Source organism: Eschrichtius robustus, chromosome 20 (genome assembly GCF_028021215.1).
Source record: "Eschrichtius robustus isolate mEscRob2 chromosome 20, mEscRob2.pri, whole genome shotgun sequence".
Classification (NCBI taxonomy): domain Eukaryota; kingdom Metazoa; phylum Chordata; class Mammalia; order Artiodactyla; family Eschrichtiidae; genus Eschrichtius; species Eschrichtius robustus.
This window is the reverse complement of record NC_090843.1, coordinates 57,637,771-57,660,651: the sequence shown is the minus strand read 5'-3', so window position 1 is coordinate 57,660,651 and position 22,881 is coordinate 57,637,771. Positions and strand designations below refer to the sequence as shown.

At 57.1% G+C, this 22,881-nt stretch overlaps 4 protein-coding genes across 9 annotated transcripts; 3 read left to right on the top strand and 1 right to left on the bottom strand.

Moving 5' to 3' along the window:
* Window positions 1-393: 393 nt before the first annotated feature.
* GABARAP (GABA type A receptor-associated protein) lies at window positions 394-2,433 on the top strand. Its single transcript, XM_068531655.1, has 4 exons — window positions 394-611; window positions 1,155-1,233; window positions 1,372-1,490; window positions 1,939-2,433. Exons 1-4 carry the CDS (start codon window positions 522-524, stop codon window positions 2,002-2,004), a joined length of 354 nt encoding a protein of 117 aa, XP_068387756.1. The 5' UTR covers window positions 394-521; the 3' UTR covers window positions 2,005-2,433.
* A 911-nt stretch (window positions 2,434-3,344) lies between these two features.
* On the top strand, window positions 3,345-7,755 carry PHF23 (PHD finger protein 23). The gene is made up of 5 exons (XM_068531402.1): window positions 3,345-3,566; window positions 5,176-5,207; window positions 5,361-5,453; window positions 6,002-6,839; window positions 6,944-7,755. The coding sequence occupies exons 1-5, from the start codon at window positions 3,533-3,535 to the stop codon at window positions 7,156-7,158; spliced, it is 1,212 nt and encodes a 403-aa protein (XP_068387503.1). The 5' UTR covers window positions 3,345-3,532; the 3' UTR covers window positions 7,159-7,755.
* Window positions 7,756-8,267: 512 nt separating this feature from the next.
* Window positions 8,268-16,495, top strand: DVL2 (dishevelled segment polarity protein 2). 5 transcript variants are annotated; one of them, XM_068530158.1, is made up of 15 exons: window positions 8,268-8,718; window positions 10,885-10,954; window positions 11,406-11,551; window positions 11,682-11,779; window positions 11,916-12,051; window positions 12,165-12,255; window positions 12,406-12,475; window positions 12,574-12,713; window positions 12,800-12,876; window positions 13,615-13,682; window positions 13,869-13,997; window positions 14,106-14,237; window positions 14,366-14,545; window positions 15,090-15,308; window positions 15,455-16,495. In XM_068530158.1, exons 1-15 carry the CDS (start codon window positions 8,525-8,527, stop codon window positions 15,901-15,903), a joined length of 2,199 nt encoding a protein of 732 aa, XP_068386259.1. In that variant the 5' UTR covers window positions 8,268-8,524; the 3' UTR covers window positions 15,904-16,495. The 5 variants fall into 5 exon arrangements, with proteins under 5 accessions (XP_068386259.1, XP_068386257.1, XP_068386258.1 ...); XM_068530156.1 differs by having other exon boundaries at window positions 13,570-13,682; XM_068530157.1 differs by having other exon boundaries at window positions 11,682-11,791.
* Window positions 16,496-16,569: 74 nt separating this feature from the next.
* ACADVL (acyl-CoA dehydrogenase very long chain) lies at window positions 16,570-21,918 on the bottom strand. Of its 2 annotated transcripts, none has more exons than XM_068530164.1 (20): window positions 21,765-21,918; window positions 21,615-21,690; window positions 21,277-21,342; window positions 21,120-21,192; window positions 20,951-21,015; window positions 20,711-20,845; window positions 20,172-20,316; window positions 19,782-19,911; window positions 19,567-19,692; window positions 19,035-19,233; window positions 18,661-18,765; window positions 18,135-18,221; window positions 17,987-18,049; window positions 17,788-17,889; window positions 17,613-17,710; window positions 17,458-17,530; window positions 17,295-17,367; window positions 17,133-17,205; window positions 16,959-17,034; window positions 16,570-16,876 (listed from the first exon to the last, which is right to left on the bottom strand). In XM_068530164.1, the coding sequence occupies exons 1-20, from the start codon at window positions 21,824-21,826 to the stop codon at window positions 16,736-16,738; spliced, it is 1,968 nt and encodes a 655-aa protein (XP_068386265.1). In that variant the 5' UTR covers window positions 21,827-21,918; the 3' UTR covers window positions 16,570-16,735. The 2 variants fall into 2 exon arrangements, with proteins under 2 accessions (XP_068386265.1, XP_068386266.1); XM_068530165.1 differs by having other exon boundaries at window positions 21,780-21,918.
* Between the last annotated feature and the right edge of the window lie 963 nt (window positions 21,919-22,881).

Genomic DNA, 22,881 nt, shown 5'->3' with positions numbered 1-22,881 from the left:
GGTATCAACGGCCGCCTTCAGCGTACCAACGCGTTTCGTGAATAGCTCTCCTTGTAATTATCTGCTCTTTTTCCTGTACGTTATTTCCGAAAAGAACTTTTGGAGAGCCAAGTCTCAAATTACGATTACCATCTTCCAGCCATTTTCATCGTTACCTTCCTGGGGGAAACTCGGGAAATGGGTTTTCAGTTATTTTCGACGATAGTAAAAGCCAGCAATCTTTCCTACGCCGCCTGCGTAGCCTCCAAGTTGATTCCAAAGCGATTGCGCTGACGGCGTGAGGCTGGCGGGCAGTAGGTGGTGCTACGCTAGTGGCGTTAGGGCCGTTGCGCTAGTGGCGTAACATAGCAGGCGGGGAGGCTCCTGATGGGCGGGGGCGGGGTTGGTGAATAGGGAAGTGGCCCAAGTCCCGGGATCGCTCCGCCGAATCCGCCCGCGCGTCGCCGCCGTCGCCACCGCCCCCCGTCCCGGCCCCCCCGGGTTCCCTCAGCCCAGCCTGGTCCAGCCCGGTTCCCGGGAGGATGAAGTTCGTGTATAAAGAGGAGCATCCGTTCGAGAAGCGCCGCTCTGAGGGCGAGAAGATCCGAAAGAAATACCCGGACCGGGTCCCGGTGAGGACAGTAGCCAGGGCCGAGGGCGCGGGGCGCTGGCGCTGACGCCACAGCCCGGGCGTGAGTCCGGGACCCGCAGCGCGGGCCTCAGGCTGCCGGCTGTGGCGGGGTTGGGAACGAGCCCGAAACTGCTGTCCCTGGGACCGGAGGTGAAAGGAGTGGGGTAGCGGTAGAGCTGGGGGTGAGAGAATGTAGACGCGAGAGACAGACCTTGAGATTCATGTGGGAGGCCGTGGGGCGTTTGACAGTCTGAGCTTCACATGGGGTTTTTGAAATTGAAGCTGTCGGCCCAGACAAGTCACCCCCTTCTGATTAAAGTAACGGTTTGTTATGACGCCCTGTTTAGGGATCCTGGATGTTTAGGTGAATTTGAGTCAGTGGGGTCAGAATCCCTACTCAGGGCTGCGCCGCATGTTCAGAGACAAAGAGAAATGAGTCTGGGGTAGGTGTGGGTGCTAGGAATGTTGTTGTTTGAGTTCTTGACAGGTGGAGCTGTCGGGCTGTATACCTAATGTCTCCTAATTTTCACCTTCTCTTTAACAGGTGATAGTAGAAAAGGCTCCCAAAGCTCGGATAGGAGACCTGGACAAAAAGAAATATCTGGTGCCTTCTGATCTTACAGGTGGGAACCTGACCCAATACCCGGGTTTGCTTGCTGGGGGTGGGAGTGCAGTCTCTGTGGGAGAAGGCTCCACATAGAAGGTGTTCTTTTGAGGGCATTTGTGATCTCTGACTTTATCAGGCCTTGTATCTTTGGCAGTTGGTCAGTTCTACTTCTTGATCCGGAAGCGAATTCATCTCCGAGCTGAGGATGCCTTGTTTTTCTTTGTCAACAATGTTATTCCACCCACCAGTGCCACGATGGGTCAGCTATACCAGGTATGGTGCCTGGGAAGTAGTGGAGGCTTTGGAGGGGAGTTGGAAGCGCTTGAGAGGCAAAAAGTTTTAAGTCAGCAATTCTTGGATCAACTGGCTTGCTTAGCTCTCAATTTTATATTTGTTCTTAAAATTTCCACATAGTCCTGGGTTGGGGATTTGGACAGGGCCGTGGGAGTAGAAAGAAGAGAGAATAGTGAGCTGGAGCAACTGTTGTGATCCAGACTCTCCCCAGGACCCTCCCTGTTCCAAGGTAGCAGAGAACAGTTTGAGGTCTTTTTGCCCAAGACTGTTGGCTAGAATAATACTTACTGTTCAGCGTCCAGGGTCTGGAGCAAGTGAGAGGGAGAGTCAAAAAGAATGGTTTTGGAAGAATCTGTCCCGGTGGTGGGTGGTTCAAGTAACTAAAGCCCAGTTGCCTGAACACTGTTACTTTCTGCTTTCACCCCAGGAACACCATGAAGAAGACTTCTTTCTATACATTGCCTACAGTGACGAAAGTGTCTATGGTCTGTGAAGCTGCTGTCCCTAAGGTGGGGGGTCCCATTCTACAAAGAGAGAGGTGGCCCCCCTTCCTTGACCTGCTCCTCCTTGAGGGTGAAACACCACCTCCCTTTTTCAGGACCTGCACTTCCTAATGTTTGAGACTCTCTTCCAGCCCCTTTAAACACAAGGGTTAATGGGGGAGATGGCCTCTAGTACCTACTCTTTCTCCATTCTTCCCCTTTACCACCTTTCCCATTCTGCTTTAGACTTCTTGACGGTCAATCTCTGTCACATCTGGTGATTGTTTTGGTTTCTGTTCCCTTTCTAACTGCCCAAGGGGCTCAGAACCCCAACAATCCCTTCTTTTCACTACCTTCTTTTTTGGGGGTAGATGGAAGGGACTGAAATTGTGGGGGGAAGGTAGGAGGCACATCAATAAAGAGAAAACCACCAAGCTGAACTGGATTTTTCTTTGTGTTGCTCCCCTCTCCCTTTTGTTCTCCCTCGTAAGTGGTGGGGAAAGAGGAGGTTGGAGGGATACTAGTATATTTTGGTTTGTTTTTATGTTGGGCTTTTCCTTGTGCATAAAAAGTGTGCTTTTGTTGTGATGGATGGAATACTGAGTATCATTTCATGAAAGTTCAGTTTTATATACGTGTGTATGGATTGGGTCCTGAGGTTATAAAAAAAAAATTGATTTTTTTAGTGTGGGTTCCTGTGAAAGTTTGAAAGCACCTGCTTTAGATAAACCATCCAAGTTTGTCATAACCGTTTGGGTTAAGGAGATTTTCGAGTGGGAGCTAGTAAAAGGACTCTGTCCTCAGATGCATGTCGCTTAGACAGACTTTGTGCCGGCGTGAGGGATCCAGTGGAATGTAATCCAGGAGAGGGAGAACACTGGGAGGAGGGAGCCATTATCACCGGGAGAACTTCGTCTCCCAGCAGCCTTCTCTCTGTCTGGCCGGAAGTGGGGCGGTCCCCCGGGGGTAGAAAGAAGCCGCAGAATGAGGCAGTATGGTGGCCGAAAGGTCTAATCCCTTCTTTCCCTTCATCCACTTCTTTCTTAGCCCCGCCCAGCCTACATTTCCCAGGAGCCTGAGCGCACTCTTCCCCTCTCCCCTCTGCTCCCAATCTCCCCGCCACTCCCCGGGGGAGGAGAGCGGTTTAGTGCGCCTGCGCCAATCCGTGGCTTGCTGGGAACTGAAGTTCCGGAGGCTTATGTAGTGTCCTTTTTGCTGCCCCCGGACGGACTATAATCCCCTTGATGCATTGCGCGTTAGCGCCCGCGAAGGGAGGGGGGAGAGAGAAGGAGGGAGGGAGGAGAGAAGGAGGAGGAGGGAGCAGGCGGCCGGCGGCGCGGGGGGAGGGGGCCCGGTCCGGGAGTGCGGGAGGCAGTGGTAGAGGGAGGTGGCGGCAGCGGCTAGCGGACTCGAGTCACAACCGAGTCGAAGCAGACACCTCCGTGGAGCGAGGCAGTAGGAGCACCGAGCACCGGAGGCGGCACCGGTATCCCCGGCTCAGGGGAGGGGGGCGCCGGACCGGGAGGAGGGGAGGGGGCGATGCTGGAAGCCATGGCGGAGCCCAGTCCCGAAGGTGAGCTCTCGACCGGCACGGAGCGCTTAGCCGGCGGGGGGCGGGCGAGGAATCTATTGGCAAACTTGGAGGTCGAGCCCCGGAGCCCAGCGGGGGAGAGCGGGTAGGGGGTCGGGGGCCTGCCCCTGGAGGTGGGAGAGTGACGAGTTGAGAGACCTTGGAGAAAGAGGAGTGGGAGACTGGGCTGGGGGTAGTTGGAGATCAGGCGCTGTGTGTGTGTAGGGCGGGTGGGGTGGGATGGGGGAGCGGGAGCTGGAAACCTAGAGCTTCGGGGGTTAGGGGCCGAAAGGGCCTCCGGCAGGTTGGGGCCCTAGAACTGGGAGGTTGGGGGAATCTGTGGGCCGGAGAGTTGTTGGGGAGGAAGGATGTAGAAAAGGATTGAGTGAGGAGCTCGGTAGTTCGCCGAGGTGGGGGAGTTTGTGGCGGTGGTGCCGGAGCTCCCGGTAGTTGCCGCCGGAGCTAGCCCGGTGATTGTTGGAGGGGTGGGCAGATAGTTGTGGGGAGAAGAGAGGGTCTGGGTATTGTCTGCGATAGAGAGACCTATGCGGGGGGGGTAGTTGTGGGGAGAGGGAGCCGGGAAGCGACGAGAGCTGGCTAGTTTTGGGGGCGGTGGGGCGGGGTGGGGGTTTAAGGCCGGCGAGTTGGGGAGGGGGGGGGGTTGGTCGGTCGGCGAGGGTTAGAGCCTGGGAGTTGCGGAGGGTGAGGGGGGCAGCGGCGGCAGCAGCGGGGGTTGCTGGGGAGGAAGAGAGTAGCTGCTTGGGGGGGGCTCGAGTTTAGGGGTCCGTAGCCTAGTGACTTGCTGGCGAGTCCGGGGGCAGGGGGGGCGGCGAAATTGTGGGGAGCGACTTGCTGGCGAGTCCGGAGAGAGCTCGGAACTGGGCCCGGGGGCCCGGCGGGGAGCCCGAGAAGCTCGAGACGGGGAGGGGCCAAAGCCCCGGATGGGGGCGGGGGGACGGCGAAATTGTGGGGAGCGCGGTAAGGGGGGGCAGGTGGGGCCGCGTCCGGGTGAGAGCTCTCAGGTCTGTCCCGGCCGCGAAGTGGCGTTGGATGTGTGAGCCCGTGTGTGTTTGGTGGGGGTGAGGGGCGCGCCGGGCCTCGTGCTCGAGTAGAAGGGGCCGGAGGGCGGGGAGCGGTTCGGCGTGGTCATCCTAGACCCTGGGGGCCGGCGGGCGGCGTGTGCGGTCGCGGAGGGCCCGGGGCGGTAGAGCGCGGCGGGGTGGGAACTCAGGGCACTGGGCGCGTGTGAAGGACAGGGGCAGGCGGCAGCCCGGGCTCGATCCGGGGAGCGGTATGGCGGGTGGGGCGCCGAGAGAGCCGAGGAACCCGGAGTCTAGAGAAACCGTGAGTTGGGGGGGGGGCGGAGCGCCAAGCCTCCGGTGGGGGGAAGGGGAGCGCTATAGCGAGGCCTGAGAGGGCGCCGCGCCCAGGCTCCGCCCCTCGCGGGGCGGAAGGGGGAGCAGGGGCGGGTCCAGCACCGCTGGGGGCCTGCTCGCTTGGCTGAGGGACCTGGGAGAGGAGGGGGTTCACTTGGGACCTCGGAGGTTTGAGAGGTGGGGTTTTACACCGACTCTTTCCTAGTGCCTTGACTCAGCTTTTATTGCTTTCACAGATCCACCTCCGACTCTTAAGCCAGAGACTCAGGTGAGGTTTCCCATTCTTTTGCAGCCCAGTATTAGCAGGATCCCCTGCTCCTTCTCTCTCCCTCTCCCGCTTTGTCCAGATTTCTCACTCCAGGGACTATGCTTTTGGGAATGTCCCTTGTAAACTCTGTGCTACATATTTTTTTCTTTTCAGCCACCAGAGAAACGACGGAGAACAATTGAGGATTTCAACAAATTCTGCAGTTTTGTTTTGGCCTATGCTGGTTACATCCCCCCTAGCAAGGAGGTAGGGACAGGAGGACAACTGACTGGAGGGTGGTGTCCTAGGGCTGTAGAGGGGCTCTTGAGCTTATGAGACTGTATTACTTTGTAGGCAAAACCTAAAAATTATATGTAAGACTAGGGAAATGGAAATTTTGGTGGGAAAACTAGTATCTGGAGTGGGGGTGGGATTAATAAGATAGGTGGTTTGAGTGCAGTGAATGGTTTTGGGGTACTCTAAATGGGAGGTGCTTTTGGATAAAAACTTTAGGAAGCTGAAAATGGTAACAAATGAGGCTGTTCAGAAAGAGCTAGAGAAATATGGCTCTGGTCTGGGGGATGCTGTGTTGTGAAGGCAGTGGGCATTGGGGAGATGGCTAGAATTTGAGGTCAGGGGTAACATGGAAGTGTTCAAGAGGAGATGCTGATGGGAATTGGGGTGGGGATAAGTTTTCTGAATACAGTAAGATTTGGTGGTTTTGGCCGGATATTTTGGTCTTTTAAGTTGGGTTTGTATAGGGGCTGAGATGACACTGGGCCCCTTGCTGATCCTGGTCTCTTCTCCCCTTTAAGGAAAATGACTGGCCAGCCTCCGGCTCCAGCTCTCCATTGCGAGGTGAGAGTGCGGCAGACAGCGATGGCTGGGACTCAGCCCCCTCAGATCTCAGAACCATCCAGACCTTTGTTAAGAAAGCAAAGTCATCCAAGAGAAGGGCAGCTCAAGCAGGTCCCACCCAGCCAGGACCCCCGAGGTCCACTTTCCCTCGTCTGCAGGCCCCTGACAGTGCCACCCTGCTTGAGAAGATGAAACTCAAGGACTCTCTCTTTGATCTAGATGGGCCCAAAATGGCATCTCCACTGTCCCCCACATCCCTGACACATGCCTCCCGGCCCCCTGCTGCTCTCACCCCAGTGCCCCTTTCCCAGGGGGACCTCTCCCAGCCTCCTCGAAAGAAGGACCGAAAGAACCGAAAGTTGGGGCCAGGAGGGGGGACAGGCTTTGGGGTGCTTCGGAGGCCTCGGCCAGCCCCTGGGGATGGGGAAAAGAGGTCTCGAATCAAGAAGAGCAAGAAGCGGAAGTTGAAAAAGGCAGAGCGGGGGGATAGACTCCCACCTCCTGGGCCTCCCCGGGCACCCCCCAGCGATACAGACTCTGAAGAGGAGGAGGAAGAAGAGGAAGAAGAGGAGGAGGAAGAGATGGCAGCAGTGGTAGGAGGGGAAGCCCCAGCCCCTGTGCTGCCAACACCTCCTGAGGCTCCTAGGCCCCCTGCCACAGTGCACCCTGAAGGAGTCCCTCCCACTGACAGTGAAAGCAAGGACGTGGGCAGCACTGAAACAAGCCAAGATGGAGATGCCAGCTCCAGTGAAGGCGAGATGCGGGTCATGGATGAGGACATCATGGTAGAATCAGGTGAGAAGTTTGGGGCTGCCCAGGGGTAGCTGGGTTGATGGGTTTGGGGGTATTGTGGATCCAAGAGCTCCAGCAGAACACCAAACAAACCTTCTTTTCCCCAGGTGATGACTCATGGGATCTGATCACGTGTTACTGCCGAAAGCCCTTTGCAGGCCGGCCCATGATTGAGTGCAGCCTGTGTGGGACGTGGATCCACCTCTCCTGTGCTAAGATTAAGAAGACCAACGTCCCCGATTTCTTTTACTGCCAGAAATGCAAGGAACTGCGGCCAGAGGCCCGGCGGTTAGGGGGGCCTCCGAAATCTGGAGAGCCCTGACATATGCCATCTCTAGGCTGGAACTTCGAATGGCAACATGACTTGGGAACTGAGCTTCAGGGTCATCAGCCTGTCCCCCGGAGCTGGGATGTTGTCCCACTTCAAGGCAGAAATTCCCAAGGGAGACTGGTTTGGAAATGAGTGATATTCCTACCCTACCCTTCCTTCCCATCTTGTGGACTTGAACTCGGACCTATTGCAGTTGGGGGTGGGAAGCTGTCTGGGTCCCTAGACACTTAAGCTCTGTCCCTTGGACCTGCCACCGCTCACTTTCTGGGCCAGGGTTGGAATTGGGATGGAGTGGGACAGTTGTCTATAAAACTCTAGTGTAAATATAGCACTCCCCTCCCTCATCTTTTCTTTTATCTCACTCCCCATTTATTCTACACCGGTTGTATTTTTAATTTTGGACTTCTCCTTTTGAGTATGGCAGCTCAGAGGTGGAGTACCAACCAGACCTTGGCCGAGGGAGGAAGGAAAACAGAAAGGTGACGATTCTCTCACTCACCTCTTTTGTTTTTAATAATATTGGCCAGCTGTTTGTACAGACAGCCTTCGTGTTGTAAATAAAGCAGAGTGGGCTCTTTTGTGTTTATAGCCCTCACTGACTGTCCTGCTTGGGAGGGAGGCTTTGGAAAAGCTGGCTGCAGGAGGAGCTGAAACTCACCTCTCTTAAAAGTCCAAGCTGAAAATGGCGTGGCTCTGCGCCTTTCCCACCAACCCTAGGACCTCGATTGGCTTTGCCCCACCTCACCCCCCCCCCCAGTCAAGGACCCCCCACAATTCCCACCCTCACCTCCCACATGCACGCTCCAGCGGATCAGAGTTGCTTGGAGCTCTCTCTCTGAGGGGGTAAAGCGGGGTGGGAGTTCGTTGCTTGCCCCCTGAGGGCCGAGGCCAGCCGAGCCAGGGTAGTCGGAGGACGCGGGTGGGGACACACTTGGGGGCGGAGCCGTAGAGAATTGGGAGACCGTTGCTGAAGGTGGCAATAATGTGACGAGGGCGCTAGGCGGAGCTGAGAGTCACGTGACCAGTGAGGGTCACGTGGTGGGGCGTTACGGGGAGAGCGGGGGGTGGGCTATATCTGGTCACGTGACATGGGGAGAGGTGGGCGGGGCGCTGGAGAGCGCTCGCAACGTCTGCGGTGGCGGTGGCGGCGGAGCCCGCGGCTTTGGGTTGCACCCCACGGCCCGTCCCCATCCCCCCGCCGTCACCCCGCTGAGCCTTGTCTTTTTCCCTTTTGCACCTTTCTTGCGCTGGGTCGGCCGCGTTGCTTGCGCGTCGGTTCGCGGGAGTGCGCAGGCGCGGCGGGGTCGTTCAGCCCCGTTGGGTGGGCGGCGGAGCCCGGGAGCGCGCGGGCGAGACCATGGCGGGCAGCGGCGCCGGGGGCGGTGGTGTCGGGGAGACGAAGGTGATTTACCACCTGGATGAAGAAGAGACTCCCTACCTGGTGAAGATCCCCGTCCCCGCCGAGCGCATCACCCTCGGCGATTTCAAGAGCGTCTTGCAGCGGCCCGCGGGCGCTAAGTACTTTTTCAAGTCTATGGATCAGGATTTCGGGTGAGCGCGAGGCCTAGACTAGGAACGACGGGGGCTGTGCTTTTGTGGATTGGGTAATATTGAGGGGCACTGGTCTACTTTGGGACATGCTGGGATTTTCTGGGCTATAGTGGAGCACATCTTTACTATACTCATATAGATTGGCTGTCCCAGGACGGACAAGGTTATGCTTAGACAGATTGAGGCGCGCGGAACTGTAGGAGGACAGACTGGGCTATACTAAACCAGATTAGAGAAGATTAGGCTATACTGGAATAGAGTGGGGCACACTGGTTTATTTTTGGGTGTTCTGGTCTGTGTTGAGGTAGATCGATCTCTCCGCTGGTAACTACATTGTGAGTAGTCCTGTAGCACACAGGCTATGTAGGGATATTGTGGACTCTTCTGATGTAGATTGGGCTATACTGGTCAGGCTTGGGATGTTCTGTCCTATACTAAGGCAGACAGGATAGTTTGGGGACAGTCTAGTCCGTACTAATGCAGAGTGTTCTGTTGGGATGCCATTCTGGTTTCCAGCGGGTTCTATTGATTGATCTTAGTTTCTTTGGGGGCCTAGTTTTTATTGGGACACTCAATACAAGGGCAGACGGGGCTGACGGGGTCTATACCAATACAGCTGGTACAGTCAGCTGTATTGGGATATTCTAGTCTATATTGGTGTAGACAGCTGCACGTGGTAGAATAGATTGGGCTACCCTGGGGTAATTTGGGACAGTCTGGGCTAGACCGGGACTTTAAATAATGCAGAGTAGGCCCTTTTGTGTTTATAGCCTTTGGGACTGTGCTGTCTTGGTCCTCAGTCTCAGCTCTTGAAGGGAGGCTGGATCAGGCTGGGATAGCCTGGGTTATAGGAAAGCTGAACAGACTGGGCTCTACCTAGAAAGACTGTTGGACGTTGGGAAGGTGGTACTGTCTTGGGAGTTACCTTGGATTTCAATGTTTTATTTGTCAGCACTATAATCTGGGACAATTTATTTAACTTTTGTGCCTTGATTTCGTCTGTGAAATGGAGTTAACCAGAGTAAAATGCTTAGTACAGGTGCATGGTACGTTCTTGGTGTGTGGTCATTGCCCTTATTAGCACTGAGTCTAATTCTTAAACTAGGCTATGATGATACAGGATAGAATCACTCGGCAGGCTGGACTATGCTGAGACTGGATTATGTTGTGAAGAATACAACGTTATGCTGAGACAGATTGGCAGTGACTGGGCTGTGTTGTCACATTGATGATAGGTGGGATTGAGTTGACATATATCCAGGCTCTTAGGAGCGTATTAGGCTAAAGAGTTAATCCGACCAGATATCCCAATTTGGGGGTGAGTGTGTGTGAGAGTCTGTTCAGGGCAGAGTGTGTCATAGTTTATACCTTTATTAGTTTAGCCAACAGGTATTTGTTAATGCTTACGAAGTGTCAGGTACTTTGGCTTGTGGCCGGGGACATGGTGTTGAACAAAACAGGCATTAATGATTTCACTTGGTGATTGAAAAGGTCCGTTGAAGGAACCCATGGGAGAGGTGACCCCCAGGGCTGGGCTTTAAGGTTTGTCAGGAGGAGCAGATTGCTTAGTGCAGAGTTTGTGCCAAGTGAGGCACAGGAGAATGGGGATCTGGGCTTCACCTCTGCTTGGGAGCTCAGTCTAGTGAGGAAGTACTATTCTTTGGTCTAAATGGGTAGTGTTATCTAGGGAAAGACAGCACATTTGGACATCTCTCTGGAAGTGAGTTAGAGAAAACTAAGAAAAGTATAAAAGTAGAGATGTAGATGAGGACCAAAGCCTTTGGGGGAAGTTATGTGAGGAATAGGGTGATAGTTGGAGGGAGGCTGCCTGCAAGCCTCCTAAGGTTAGATATTTGGGGCAGCTGGGGCAACCTGCGGGGAAGCCTTTGAAATTGGACTGAGAGGTTTGAATCAGACTCTAGGAAATCTCTGGAACAGCGCTGAGCCCCTGAGGATGAGCTGGGGAGAGGAGGAGAAATAAGGAAAGGGAATTGAGTTTGGCGATTTCTTAGGTGTAAGTGTTTCAGCGTCAGAGAAGGGGACTTGGACAAGGTGGGAGAAAAGCAACATCCTTGAGCTGGATGAAGATTAGGAGAAACTTCGAATGCGGGTGGGAATGGGGGAAGCCAGTCCAGTCTCACCGACCTTTATCTTGTCTCTCGGCAGGGTGGTGAAGGAGGAGATTTCAGATGACAATGCTCGCCTTCCCTGCTTCAACGGAAGGGTGGTATCCTGGGTAAGGGGCCCTGCCAGAGAGTCCCTCTGGCATTGCCAAGCTCCTCCAAGCCTCAGCCTGTGCCCGCCCCCTCTCAGTTGCTGGAAGCTCTGGCTCTTTGCCTCCTTACCTGTTTGTTTGTTTGTTTTTGGCCATGCCCTGTGCGGCCCTCGGGGATCTTAGTTCCCCGACGGGGATTGAACCTGGGCCTGCCTGTGAAAGCACCAAGTCCTAACCGCTGTACTGCCAGGGAACTCCCATCCTCCTTACCTGTTTGGAGAGCCAGCCAGCTGGAGCTCCTCAGCCTTCTCCTTCTGGAGCCTCTAACGCTTGCTGCTGCCTTTTTTGTGCTTTTCTCCAGGCTCTCTCAGGCGCTGTCCCCTTTTCTACACTCTCATCTCGTATGCCTCACTTCCCCATTGAGCCGTTTTCTTTTGCTGTTGTTCTTTTTAAACCACTTGCATCTTTCTAGTTAGTGTCATCAGATAACCCCCAACCTGAGACGGCCCCCCCAGCCCACGAGCCTCGGACAGACCCGGCGCCTCCACCGCCGCCTGTACCCCCTCTGCCACCGGAGAGGACCAGTGGCATTGGAGACTCCAGGCCTCCATCCTTCCAGTGAGTCCTTGGGATTCTTGAGCCCAGGGGAGGGAGTTGAGGAGGGAATCCAAGCCCCTTGGGAGGGGAAGCCGAGGATTAGGAGCCTTGTCCCACTGACGCAGGTGGGAAACCCTCTCTGCCCATCTAGCCCTAACGTGTCCAGCAGCCGGGAAAATCTGGAGCCCGAGACAGAAACAGAGTCAGTGGTGTCTCTGAGGCGGGAGCGACCTCGCAGGCGAGACAGCAGTGAGCACGGCGGTGAGGGGGGCCAGGCCTGGAGGCCGGCTAGACCGGGAGCTGGGGAGGGGTTGGCTCCGACCCAAAGCCCTGACGAGGCTGAGGAGCCCGAGGCCTGGTTCCTGAGGTTCCTGTTCCCCCTCAGCGGGGGGTCACCGGCCCAGCGGCCCCTCGAGGCTGGAGCGCCACCTGGCAGGGTACGAGAGCTCCTCCACCCTCATGACCAGCGAGCTGGAGAGCACCAGCCTGGGGGACTCGGACGAGGAGGACACCATGAGCAGGTGGGGCTCCGTAGGCCTCCCCGGGGCGCCTCCCCCGCCCCCGCCGCCACCCCGCCCTCTCCTTTGGCCCCGCGACCACCGCCCGGCCAGCTCCCTGCCCGACCTCCCGGCAGGTTCAGCAGCTCCACGGAGCAGAGCAGCGCCTCCCGCCTCCTCAAGCGCCACCGGCGGCGGAGGAAACAGCGGCCACCCCGCCTGGAGAGGGTGAGGGGCTTCTTGTGGGGCAGCTGGACCTCGGGGGAGTTGGGGGCGTGGGCCTTGGTTTTGGGGGTACAAGGCCCAGACAGGGAGAATCCTGGGGCTTATCCCGGCTTGTTGGAGGCAGTCCGGCTCCTTCCCTTTTACCCACCACAGGCCTCATCCTTCAGCAGCGTCACCGATTCCACCATGTCTCTCAACATCATCACGGTCACGCTCAACATGGGTATGGAGGGCGCCCGGGCCCTGGGGGCTGGGAGGACCTGGTCTCCCTGGGAGGCATGAGGCTGGCCCTTCCCCTCGTCACCTGGCCTCCCTCCACAGAGAAGTACAACTTCCTGGGCATCTCCATCGTGGGTCAGAGCAACGAGCGGGGAGATGGAGGCATCTATATCGGCTCCATCATGAAGGGTGGGGCTGTGGCGGCCGACGGGCGCATTGAGCCCGGGGACATGCTTTTGCAGGTGAGCTGGGGCGGGGCCACCCGCTGACCCAGGCCGGGGCCCTCAGCCCCTCTCCCCCACCTTTGACCCACCGCCCCTCCTGCCAGGTGAACGACATGAACTTTGAGAACATGAGCAACGATGATGCGGTGCGGGTGCTGAGGGATATCGTGCACAAGCCGGGGTGAGCCTCCGAGCTGGTCTCAGGTCCTTGCTTCTCTTTCTTTGCCTTTCCATCTTTCGTTTTATTATTTTAAAAAGTGGTGAAACATAACGCTCATTAGAAAGTACATAATATGGGACTTCCCTGGCGGTCCAGTGGTTGGGACTCCGCGCTTCCACTGCAGGGGGCGAGGGTTCGGTCCTTGGTCAGGGAACTAAGATCCCACGTGCCGCACCGCGCTGCCGAAAAAAAATAATAGAGCAAGAACGTGTAACGAGTGAGTCTGGAGTGAGTTGGTGTTTGTGTCCCCACCGCCTAGATCAAGACCTAGAAGATTTCTGACCCGGGGAGAGCCCCTCACAGTGTCCCTTCCCACTCCCTCCCTCCTCACTCCCCCAGAGGTAACCACTCTCCTGATGCTTTGGTCATCACCACGATGGTTTGCTTGGTCGTTGTTTCACCGGCCATACATGTGTTTTTGAACAACACAGTTTAGTTTTACCTGTTTTCGGACTTGATCTGAATGGGACCACGCAGCGTATACTCACTTGAATTACTCAGCAGTGTGTTTTTAAGAGTTACCGTGTTGGTGAGTCACCCGCATTGTGGAGCCTTCTACCATCACCTTCTCTGGCCCAGCCATGTCTGTGCTCCTTTTTCTTTTCCCTTTTTTGTCCCTCACCCATTCTCATTCCAGGCTTCCCCACTCCTCAGGCCTCTCCCCTCACCCCAGCTTGACTGGCCTCCTCTTCCTCACAGCCCCATCGTGCTGACTGTAGCCAAGTGCTGGGATCCCTCTCCCCAGGCCTATTTCACTCTCCCCCGAAGTGAGTGATGCTCAGGGGCCTGTAGCTGGGAAGGCAGGGCGGGCGTGGATACCCTTGGCCTCCAGGCTACAGGGAGTGGGTGGGTGAGGGTCAAAGTGGGGCTGGGACAGGAGTTTGATTTGGGGAGGGACAGGGCTGGCTCTCTGGGACTGCAAGTGACCATCTTGGTGGCCTTCGCTTTCCCAGATGAGCCCATCCAGCCGATTGACCCTGCTGCCTGGGTCTCACACTCTGCTGCTCTGACTGGCACCTTCCCAGCCTATCCAGGCTCCTCGTCCATGAGCACCATCACATCTGGGTCCTCTCTTCCTGATGGTGAGCCCCCAGGCCCACCTCATCCAGCCTCCCTGGAAGACCACCCAGTGTGGTGTGAATCCACCGCTCCTTGGCTCTACCTGTCATTCCCTGTTTCTCCTTTGTCAGGCTGTGAGGGCCGGGGCCTCTCCATCCATACAGACATGGCATCTGTGACCAAGGCCATGGCAGCTCCAGAGTCTGGACTGGAAGTTCGGGACCGCATGTGGCTCAAGATCACCATCCCTAACGCCTTTCTGGGTACGGCTGGGCTCTGGGCAGGTGGTGTGGGGAGGAGGAGGAGGCCAAAGCTGGGAGTGGTCCAGGCAGGGGTGAGGCAGGAGCTGGGGAGAAGAACCTGAGGCCTTTCTTTGCCCTGGGCGATCCAGGCTCGGACGTTGTTGACTGGCTCTACCATCACGTGGAGGGCTTTCCTGAGCGGCGGGAGGCCCGAAAGTATGCCAGCGGGCTGCTCAAGGCAGGCCTTATCCGGCACACCGTGAACAAGATCACCTTCTCTGAGCAGTGCTATTACGTCTTTGGAGACCTCAGTGGCGGCTGTGAGAGTTGTGAGTGCCCCTGTCCCAGCCCAGGGAGAGCGGATCTGGCTGCCTCGTCCCGCCTCTCCGACCCCAGGCCTAGAGCGGATCTGGCTGCCTCGTCCCGCCTCTCCAACCCCAGGCCTAGAGCGGATCTGGCTGCCTCGTCCCGCCTCTCCAACCCCAGGCCGAGCCCAGAAACCAGCCAGGGCCACCGTGGACGCTCAGCAGCGTGCGTCCTGCACTGGGCCCTGCGCTGGCTGATGACGCGCGTGGGGGTTGACGTCCCCCGGTGTTCTGCCGGACGAGCTGTGCGCCACGTGCAGGGTTGTGTCTGCTGGTGGGGAGGGCAGCTTTTTCTGAGTCACATAGAAGCGCGTGGGACTCGTGGTGGCCCTGGCCGAGTTCCTGCCCTGATGGCTGTGGCCGGTGGGACATTTCCTGTCAGAGGCCTTCGTTTTAACCCCCATCGTGGATGGTTGTGGGGAAACGGTTCCCAGTTCCTCTTCATTCGATGTCTTGGGGCGCTGGCTTCTTAAAGCAGTGATCCTTGGTCTGTTCTCTTGCCTTCCAGATCTAGTCAACCTGTCTCTGAATGACAACGATGGCTCCAGTGGCGCTTCGGACCAGGACACCTTGGCTCCTTTGCCCGGGGCCACTCCCTGGCCCCTGCTGCCCACCTTCTCCTACCAGTACCCAGCCCCGCATCCATACAGTCCCCAGCCCCCACCCTACCACGAGCTCTCGTCCTACACCTACGGCGGAGGCAGTGCCAGCAGCCAGCACAGTGAGGGTAAGTCACCGCCAGATCCCCATAGAGCTGGGGCCTGGACGTGGGCACCAAGGTGAAGCCAGGGAGCAGAGGCTGGAGCGGGGACTGGGGAGGCCAAGGGACCCTGGGCTGGGGCTCAGTTGCTCCCATCCCCTCTCCCCCCACAGGGAGCCGGAGCAGTGGGTCGACACGAAGCGATGGGGGGGCGGGCCGCACAGGGAGGCCTGAGGAGCGGGCCCCTGAGTCCAAGTCTGGCAGCGGCAGTGAGTCTGAGCCTTCCAGCCGGGGCGGCAGCCTTCGGCGGGGCGGGGAACCTGGTGGGACTGGTGATGGGGGCCCTCCCCCATCCAGGGGCTCATCAGGAGGTGCTCCCAATCTCCGAGCCCACCCAGGGCTCCATCCCTATGGCCCACCTCCTGGCATGGCCCTCCCGTATAACCCCATGATGGTGGTCATGATGCCCCCTCCTCCACCCCCTGTCCCTCCAGCAGTGCAGCCTCCAGGGGCCCCTCCAGTCAGAGACCTGGGCTCCGTGCCCCCAGAGCTGACAGCCAGCCGCCAAAGCTTCCACATGGCCATGGGCAACCCCAGTGAGTTCTTTGTGGATGTTATGTAGAGCCCGTGGTGGGGCCATGTTGGATCTCCACCCTCGGCCTGTCAGTGCTTGGTGCTCCTGTCCTGTGATTGGGTGTCTTGTCAGTCACGTGCTCATTACTCCTCTGGTGCCTGGACTCAGCCTGTCCTGTGGGCTGCTGCCTGCTGTGAGGTTGTTGCCACTGTGACTCTTTCCAGCAGTGCCTGGTTCCTGCCCCTTCCCTCAGGGGTCAACAAGGGACCTTTGGTTATTTTTAGCTTTATTGTTTTTTATAAGCCTTTTGGGGGGTTAAAATAGACTTTTTTACATTTTTGGGACTATTTTTTTACTAGACATTTTCTCTTTTGTATGAAGAATCCCTGTCTCCTGGGCCCCTTCTTCTAACCCCAAAATGTGACCTCCTACTCCATTTGCCCAGTCGGCTCTGTCCTGCGCAGGGTGGGAGGGTGGTCAGTCGGTGGTACCCTGGGAAGTGGAAGGGGGTTGGTTCCCCTAGACAGCAGTCCAAGAAAGCTGGGGTATTTGGTATTTGGGGGCTGTGTAGCTGCTTTTGTTACTCTATTTATTGTAGTCACTTGTATAAAACACCAAATAAAGCAATAGGGGCAAACTCCCCGTGCCTCTGGCTCCTTTCTTTGGGAGGGAGGCAGGCAGCAAGGGAAAGGACAGAGGTACGGCAGCAGAGCATGACTTGTTAGAGACTTTATTTGTGAGGCGGCAAGCGCTCCCTCTGAGAGTAGGCACCGTCCTGGGCCGAGGCCCCCTTCAAGGCAGAACCAGGATCAGCACAGAAGGGGCCTGGGCTTTGGCTTGGGAGAAGGCACATTCTGGGCCAGGCCCTAGCTGGGAGTATTCAGAAGCCAAGGGGGTTGCTGGTGACCACGCCACCCCGCTCCACCAAGGCCTTGGAGATGCTTTTGAAGTTGCGGAAGAGCTCCTGCTGCTGGGGGTCAGACTGCAGAGCAGCCACGTTCTCCCGAATCCGGGCTGCAGCCTGGGGAGGGGAAGGAGGGGTCAGGTCTGTGCCCCGAGGGTTCCCCCCGCCGCCCCCCGTACTTGGTAGCCCTGGATCTCACCTCAGTACACCAGCTGTCACAGAGCATTTTCTCATGCTGGGCTGTGGGGTGGCCCTCACTCAGGGCCCTTGAGGCCCTGGGGGGAAGCAGGAGGAAACCAATCTGGGCTGTGAGCCTGGCCCAGGACCCCCAGTGCCCCCACTTCAGCTCAGGCCTCCCCCACTGCCTCCTCACCTGGACAGAACCACCACCATGGCATAGAGGTCAATGGCGCTGTCTGCCAGACGCTGCAGCAGAAACTGTTCGTCTGTCAGGTAGATGGGATGCGGTTGGGGGGCGGTTAGTCGGAGGGAAAGGAAAAGGAGGGGGGGCGGGAATGGGGTAGAGCTCACTCACTGACAATCTCCTTCTTGTGTTTTATCAGCTTGGTCTCCACCACTGCAGCAAACTGCTCCAGAGCCTGCACTGCCTGAAGAGATGGGGAAGGTGCCCGGGGCTCAAGTGGGGCCCAGCCCCGTCAGCCTTCGATGCAGACCGTCCCCCAACCTTGACCACTTACCAGCTCACCGCTCCGACTCAGTTCCTGGTGGATGGTGCCGCTGAGACTCAGGCCACTGCCCAGCCCTGCCCGCCTTACAGTAAGGGGAAGGGTGACTGGTTAGTTGCCATACCCTGCCCTACCCCGCCCCGCCCTGCCCTGGCCCCTAAGCTTACCGCCTCAGCTGTTTGCTTGCCTCTCCCAGCAGGAGGCCCGCATTCCCAAAAGGATTCTTTAGAGCACTGCCAAGCCCCGAGAGTTCCTTTCCTTTGTCCTGTGGGGGGAGGAGGGTCCAATAGTCAGGACTCGCTGTCCTGCCCAGCTCCTCCCCCCAGTTCTCCTCCCTCTTACCATACAGCCCTGCAGAGCCACAAACAGCCGGAGAATGTCATTCGTCCCTTCAAAGATCCGGAAGATGCGAAGATCTCGGAGCACACGCTCTACCCCAGGCTCCTACCACAGGGGAAGACAGATAATACGCCCCTGCTGGACGTGCCGCCTCCTCCTCCTGGCCCACTGCAGCCGGCCTGGGCAGAGAAGTGTTCTGTACCTTCATGAAGCCCATGCCCCCCATGATTTGGATGCACTCATCTGTCACCTTCCAGGCTGCCTCCTAGGGACAAAGAAAACACCCAAGACTGGGTTTGGAGCCAAGCTCCCAAACCGGGCTCTCCCTCCCCACAGGCCTGGGACCTCACCGAGCCAAAGATCTTGCTGATGGCAGCCTCTATCTGGAAGTCTGTGGATCCCTGGTCCATGTTGGCACTCACCATGTACGCCATGGACTGAGGTTGGGACACGAGAAGGGAAATGGTAAAGGGCTGCATCAGACTCGACCTGATCACCCACGTCTACAAGACTGGGTCTACCCTGGCACCCTCTGGCCCTTGCCTTCACTTTCCAATGCCATGTGTCAGGCACGTCCAAATATTTGGTTCCCTGGTCAGTTCGTCAGGGGCTTGCAGGCATTTGACTTCTTGAAAGGGGTGAAGAAGGAGTAAGGGTGGGGTGGGGTAGACCAAATTTCAGGGACCTCTGGAAGCACTTCGGCAGAACAGCATGGCTCTCTCCATCCTGCGGAAGCTGAGCTGACTATGCCTCCCCGCATCCCCTAGGGCATTGGTGTAAAGCTGGAGACCCACTGCCCCAGGTGCTGCTGGGGGTTGTAGTCTGACCCAACTGGGGAGAAGGCCTCAGGGCTCTGGGGAGGGGGGTGGCCCTCACCTCAGTCACATATTGCAGCATAGCCATCCGGGCCAGCTTCTCCTGGATCATCCCAAAGTTGTGAATTTTTTCCCCAAACTGGGTACGGTTAGCAGCATGATCCACCTGGAAGAGGGCACATGTGTCCCACCGTGGTTCTCTAGTCTCCTCTTTCCGGGACAGGGGCTGGGCTGCGCTGGGATGGGTGGGCTTTGGCCACAGCCAAGAGTTCAGTCCAGGCTGGGTGGAGACCTAAGCTATCAAGTCTGGAGCTGTTGGCAGGGGAGGGGCCTCTGGTGGAGGGAGGGCTTGCAAGAGACCAGGGACACATGAAAAGGGGGACAGTGTGACTGAGGCTTGGATGGGCTAGCTAGGGACTCAGGCAGGGTACTCACCGCCTTAGTGATGATGCCCTTCATGGTGCCTGCCATGGCCGCAGCCATGCCAAACCTTCCGTTGTTGAGAATGTGCATGGCGACCTTGAAGCCGCCCCCCACCTCACCCAGTACGTTCTCTGACGGCACCTGTACTCCGTCAAAGTTCACCTCTGCTGTGTTTGAGGCCTTGATGCCCATCTTCTTCTCAGGGGGCCCGCTGTGACAGACAGGGTGGAGAAGTTGCCACTGGGTGTGTGTGGGTGAGCCATTCATTCATTATGAGCCAGCCTGTAAGAGGCGCAGGCACCAGTCCCTGGCGTGCCCAGAGGGCTGAGGAGGCCTGGCTCTATCCTGCTGTCGTGCGATGGGCTCAGTGGTCGCTGAAGCCAAACTTTAGGTCAGCTGCATGCATACTAGGCCTAAAAGGAACATGCTGTCCAGATGCTCTGGCTTTTGCACCCATCCCCAGAGTGACCTGTGACAGCCATCTGCCCTGGAACTCAGTACTGCCCCCTCCCTGGCTCCACCTCTTTCTCCCAAGCCCACTCACTTGGTGACACCTCCAAAGCTCCTCTCCACCACAAAAGCTGTGATCTTCTCCTTCACGGCCCCCGTGGCTGTGTCTTTAACTGGTGTCTTGGCAAAGACTGTGAAGATATCCGCTAGGCCTCCATTACTGTGGAAAAATGAGAGGCAGTCAGGATGGAGCTGTGGGGCCTGGACATGGGCAGAGGTGGAGAGGAGGGAAAAATGGGAGAAGAGTGCCTGATCCAAATCTTGCTTCCATTGAGGGTATAGTATTTTCCACAGGGGCTAGGCACAGCTGAGGTTCGGATAGAGGCTGCATCTGATCCACTCGAGGGCTCAGTTAGACAGAAAGCAGCAATAGTCTCCCCTGTTGGAGAGAGAGCTCCTTTACACTGAGTTCTGATGGACATGAAAGGCCCTTTAGTGCCCCACACACACACAGGCATTCCCCCTTAACGCTTCTGGCAATATTCAGTGTCTTTGTATTTCCCCACCAGCACACTGATGTCTACCCAGAATCTCCCCCAGCCAGCACACCCAGCTGTGCGGTGACCTAAGTACCACACAGCCCAATTTGTGCCAGGCCCAGGACACTCCCAATCTCTGGGTCTCCTAGGGCTGCCTCACCAGATGCCAGTTTGGGGAGGTATTTTTCTTTCTGGGCCTTTGTGCCGAAGAGCAGGATGCCTTTGAAACCGATGCTCTGATGGGCCCCCAGGACGATGGCCAGGCCGAGGTCATGCATGCCCACGATCTCCACCAAGCGGGCATACTGGAGGGGAAACAGGCATCTGGGGCTGTAACTGGCTATGTGGGGACCTGCTCTTAGCAGGAAAGTGTGGGCAGCAGGGCAGAGCCTGACCTGGGCATCCCTGCAGAGAGAGTGGGCAGAGCAAGTGGGGCCACGGCAGAGGAGGACACTGGCAGGTCTGTTCCAGGTCTCGGTGGGAGGTTGGTTCCCTACACTATCCTCAGGCAGTCCCCACCTTAGCGATTCATTAGGACTTGGGACCCTGGGTGAGGTCCATAGCCCTTGGGAACTGCAAGTAGTTTGGTGCTAAGAGTCAACATCCCACAGGCCCCCAGGGCAGCTCTTGGCAGAGACCTTAGCTCCAGGGGTGAGGAGTAGACTGGGACACTGGAGGTGACCGAGGGAGCTCCCTCACCTGGGTGTTGCAGAGACCCACACCACCCAGTTCACTGGGCACTTGCAGACCAAAGGCCCCCAGCTCCTTGAGACCCTGCATAGTGGTCTCCTCCACTTGCTCCAGCATGTCATTCTTGGCAGGATCGTTCACCTCCTGGGGAAGGCACAGGATCTCATATCCAGCCTCCTGTTAAGCTCCTTATCCTCTTTCCCACCCCATCAGGGACCAAGCTCTATTCCTCAGGCTGGCATTGCTCACCTCAAAGAATCGGGACACGGGCCCCACCAGCTCTTTAAGAAACTGTGTCTGGTCCTCGTTGAGCACTGCAGGGGTTGGAGTGACAAGAGGAACGGGCAGGTCAGGCCAGGCGAGGCGGTCAGGGGAAGATGCCCCATCCCTATCCAGCTCCGCCTATCCGTTTCCTTACCAGAGGGGTACGGGAACACCTGATCAGTGGTGAGCTGGCCTTTGAACATCCCCACAGCAAAGGACTTAGATTCCTGCACAGGGAAAAGGGAGTTTCAGGGAGCAGTGTGGGGTGGGTCTGTCCCTAGCTTAGCTCCTCCCGGGCTCGAGCCACATACCGGCTTGGCCCGTTTTTCCCTGGTCGAAGCCTCAGAAGAGAGAGAATCGGACTTCTCCACAGCCGCCTGGGGAAAGGGATGGTTAGTGAGGCCGGGGAAGGGGATTCCAAAGTACCAAGGAAAGCAAAGGGGAAGAGCTGGGTGCCAGGGGAGAGCGCATCCGCCACCTTTCCCCTAGTTTCAGCTTCAGGGCACCCTGGTCTGCCCTTTCCCCTACTTTCGGCGCCAGGGCGATCGGCAGGTGACTGGGACCAAGAGGGAGACCCCTGCCGGCGGCGGGGAGGTGGGAGCCGAGGCGGCTTCCCGCTCTCACACCCTCGAAGGTGGCCGTCACTTACCTGGGCGGCCCCACTGGCATAGGGTCGCCAGGCGAGGCCGGGCCGGGACTGCCCAAGGAGCGCACTGGGCCGCGAGCTGTGGGGAGTAGGGGTTCAGTCCTGGCCCGGTGTCCGGGCCCACTGCCCCCTTACCCCCCGTCATACACACACCTCCCGCTCCCCAACCTCAGCAGCTGCCGCCCCATGCTCGGCGCCATCCTCGCCGCCTGCATCACCGAACCGCTCCGACCGCTGCTACCCTGAGCGTTGACTTAGCGCTCTCGCCGGGTTAGCCAAAGTCTGGTCCTCCAGCCTTGCCTCATCCTCCACAATGCACCGGGAGGCGGTGGGCGGGGCTTCCGGCCGCTGGGGCATGCTGGGGTCTGTAGTTCCGGAGCGCCACCGAACCCCTGCATTCTGGTTGACCTAGGGTCATTTCCCAACGTCCCTTGTCTCCCCCAGACTCCTTCATCTCGCCTGTCCGAACTGGAGTGTAGCCCTCAGAAGGGGTAATGAGATAGGCTGAGACGGAAGACTGAGGAACTTAGGCGGCTGCAGCCAGAGGGATGGAGGGTAGACTGAAGGGAGGACTTCCCAGGTGGAATTAGAAGGGAGAGGTGGGAGCGTAAGGTAGATGCCAGAGGCAGAGACATGGAAAGAGGACTCTTTGGGGGTCCCTCGTGAAATCCGTCTCCACTAACACAAAACAGAGGGAAATAGTGTGGTGGGGTTAGAATGGGCATCATCAGAAAATCTACAAACAACAAATGCTGGAGAGGGTGTGGAGAAAAGGGAACCCTCTTGCACTGTTGGTGAGAATGTAAATTGATACAGCCACTATGGAGGACAGTATGGAGGTTCCTTAAAAAACTAAAAATAGAATTACCCTATGACCCAGCAATCCCACTACTGGGCATATACCCTAAGAAAACCATAATTGAAAAAGACACATGCACCCCCATGTTCATTGCAGCACTATTTACAATAGCCAGGTCATGGAAACAACCTAAATGCCCATCAACAGACAAATGGATAAAGAAGATATGGTACATATATACAATGGAATATTACTCAGCCATAAAAAGGAACAAAATTGGGTCATTTGTAGAGACATGGATGGATCTAGAGACTGTTTTACAGAGTGAAGTAAGTCAGAAAGAGAAAAACAAATATCGTATATTAACGCATATATGTGGAATCTAGACAAATGGTACAGATGAACCGTTTGCAAGGCAGAAATAGAGACACAGATGTAGAGAACAAACGTATGGACACCAAGGGGGGAAAG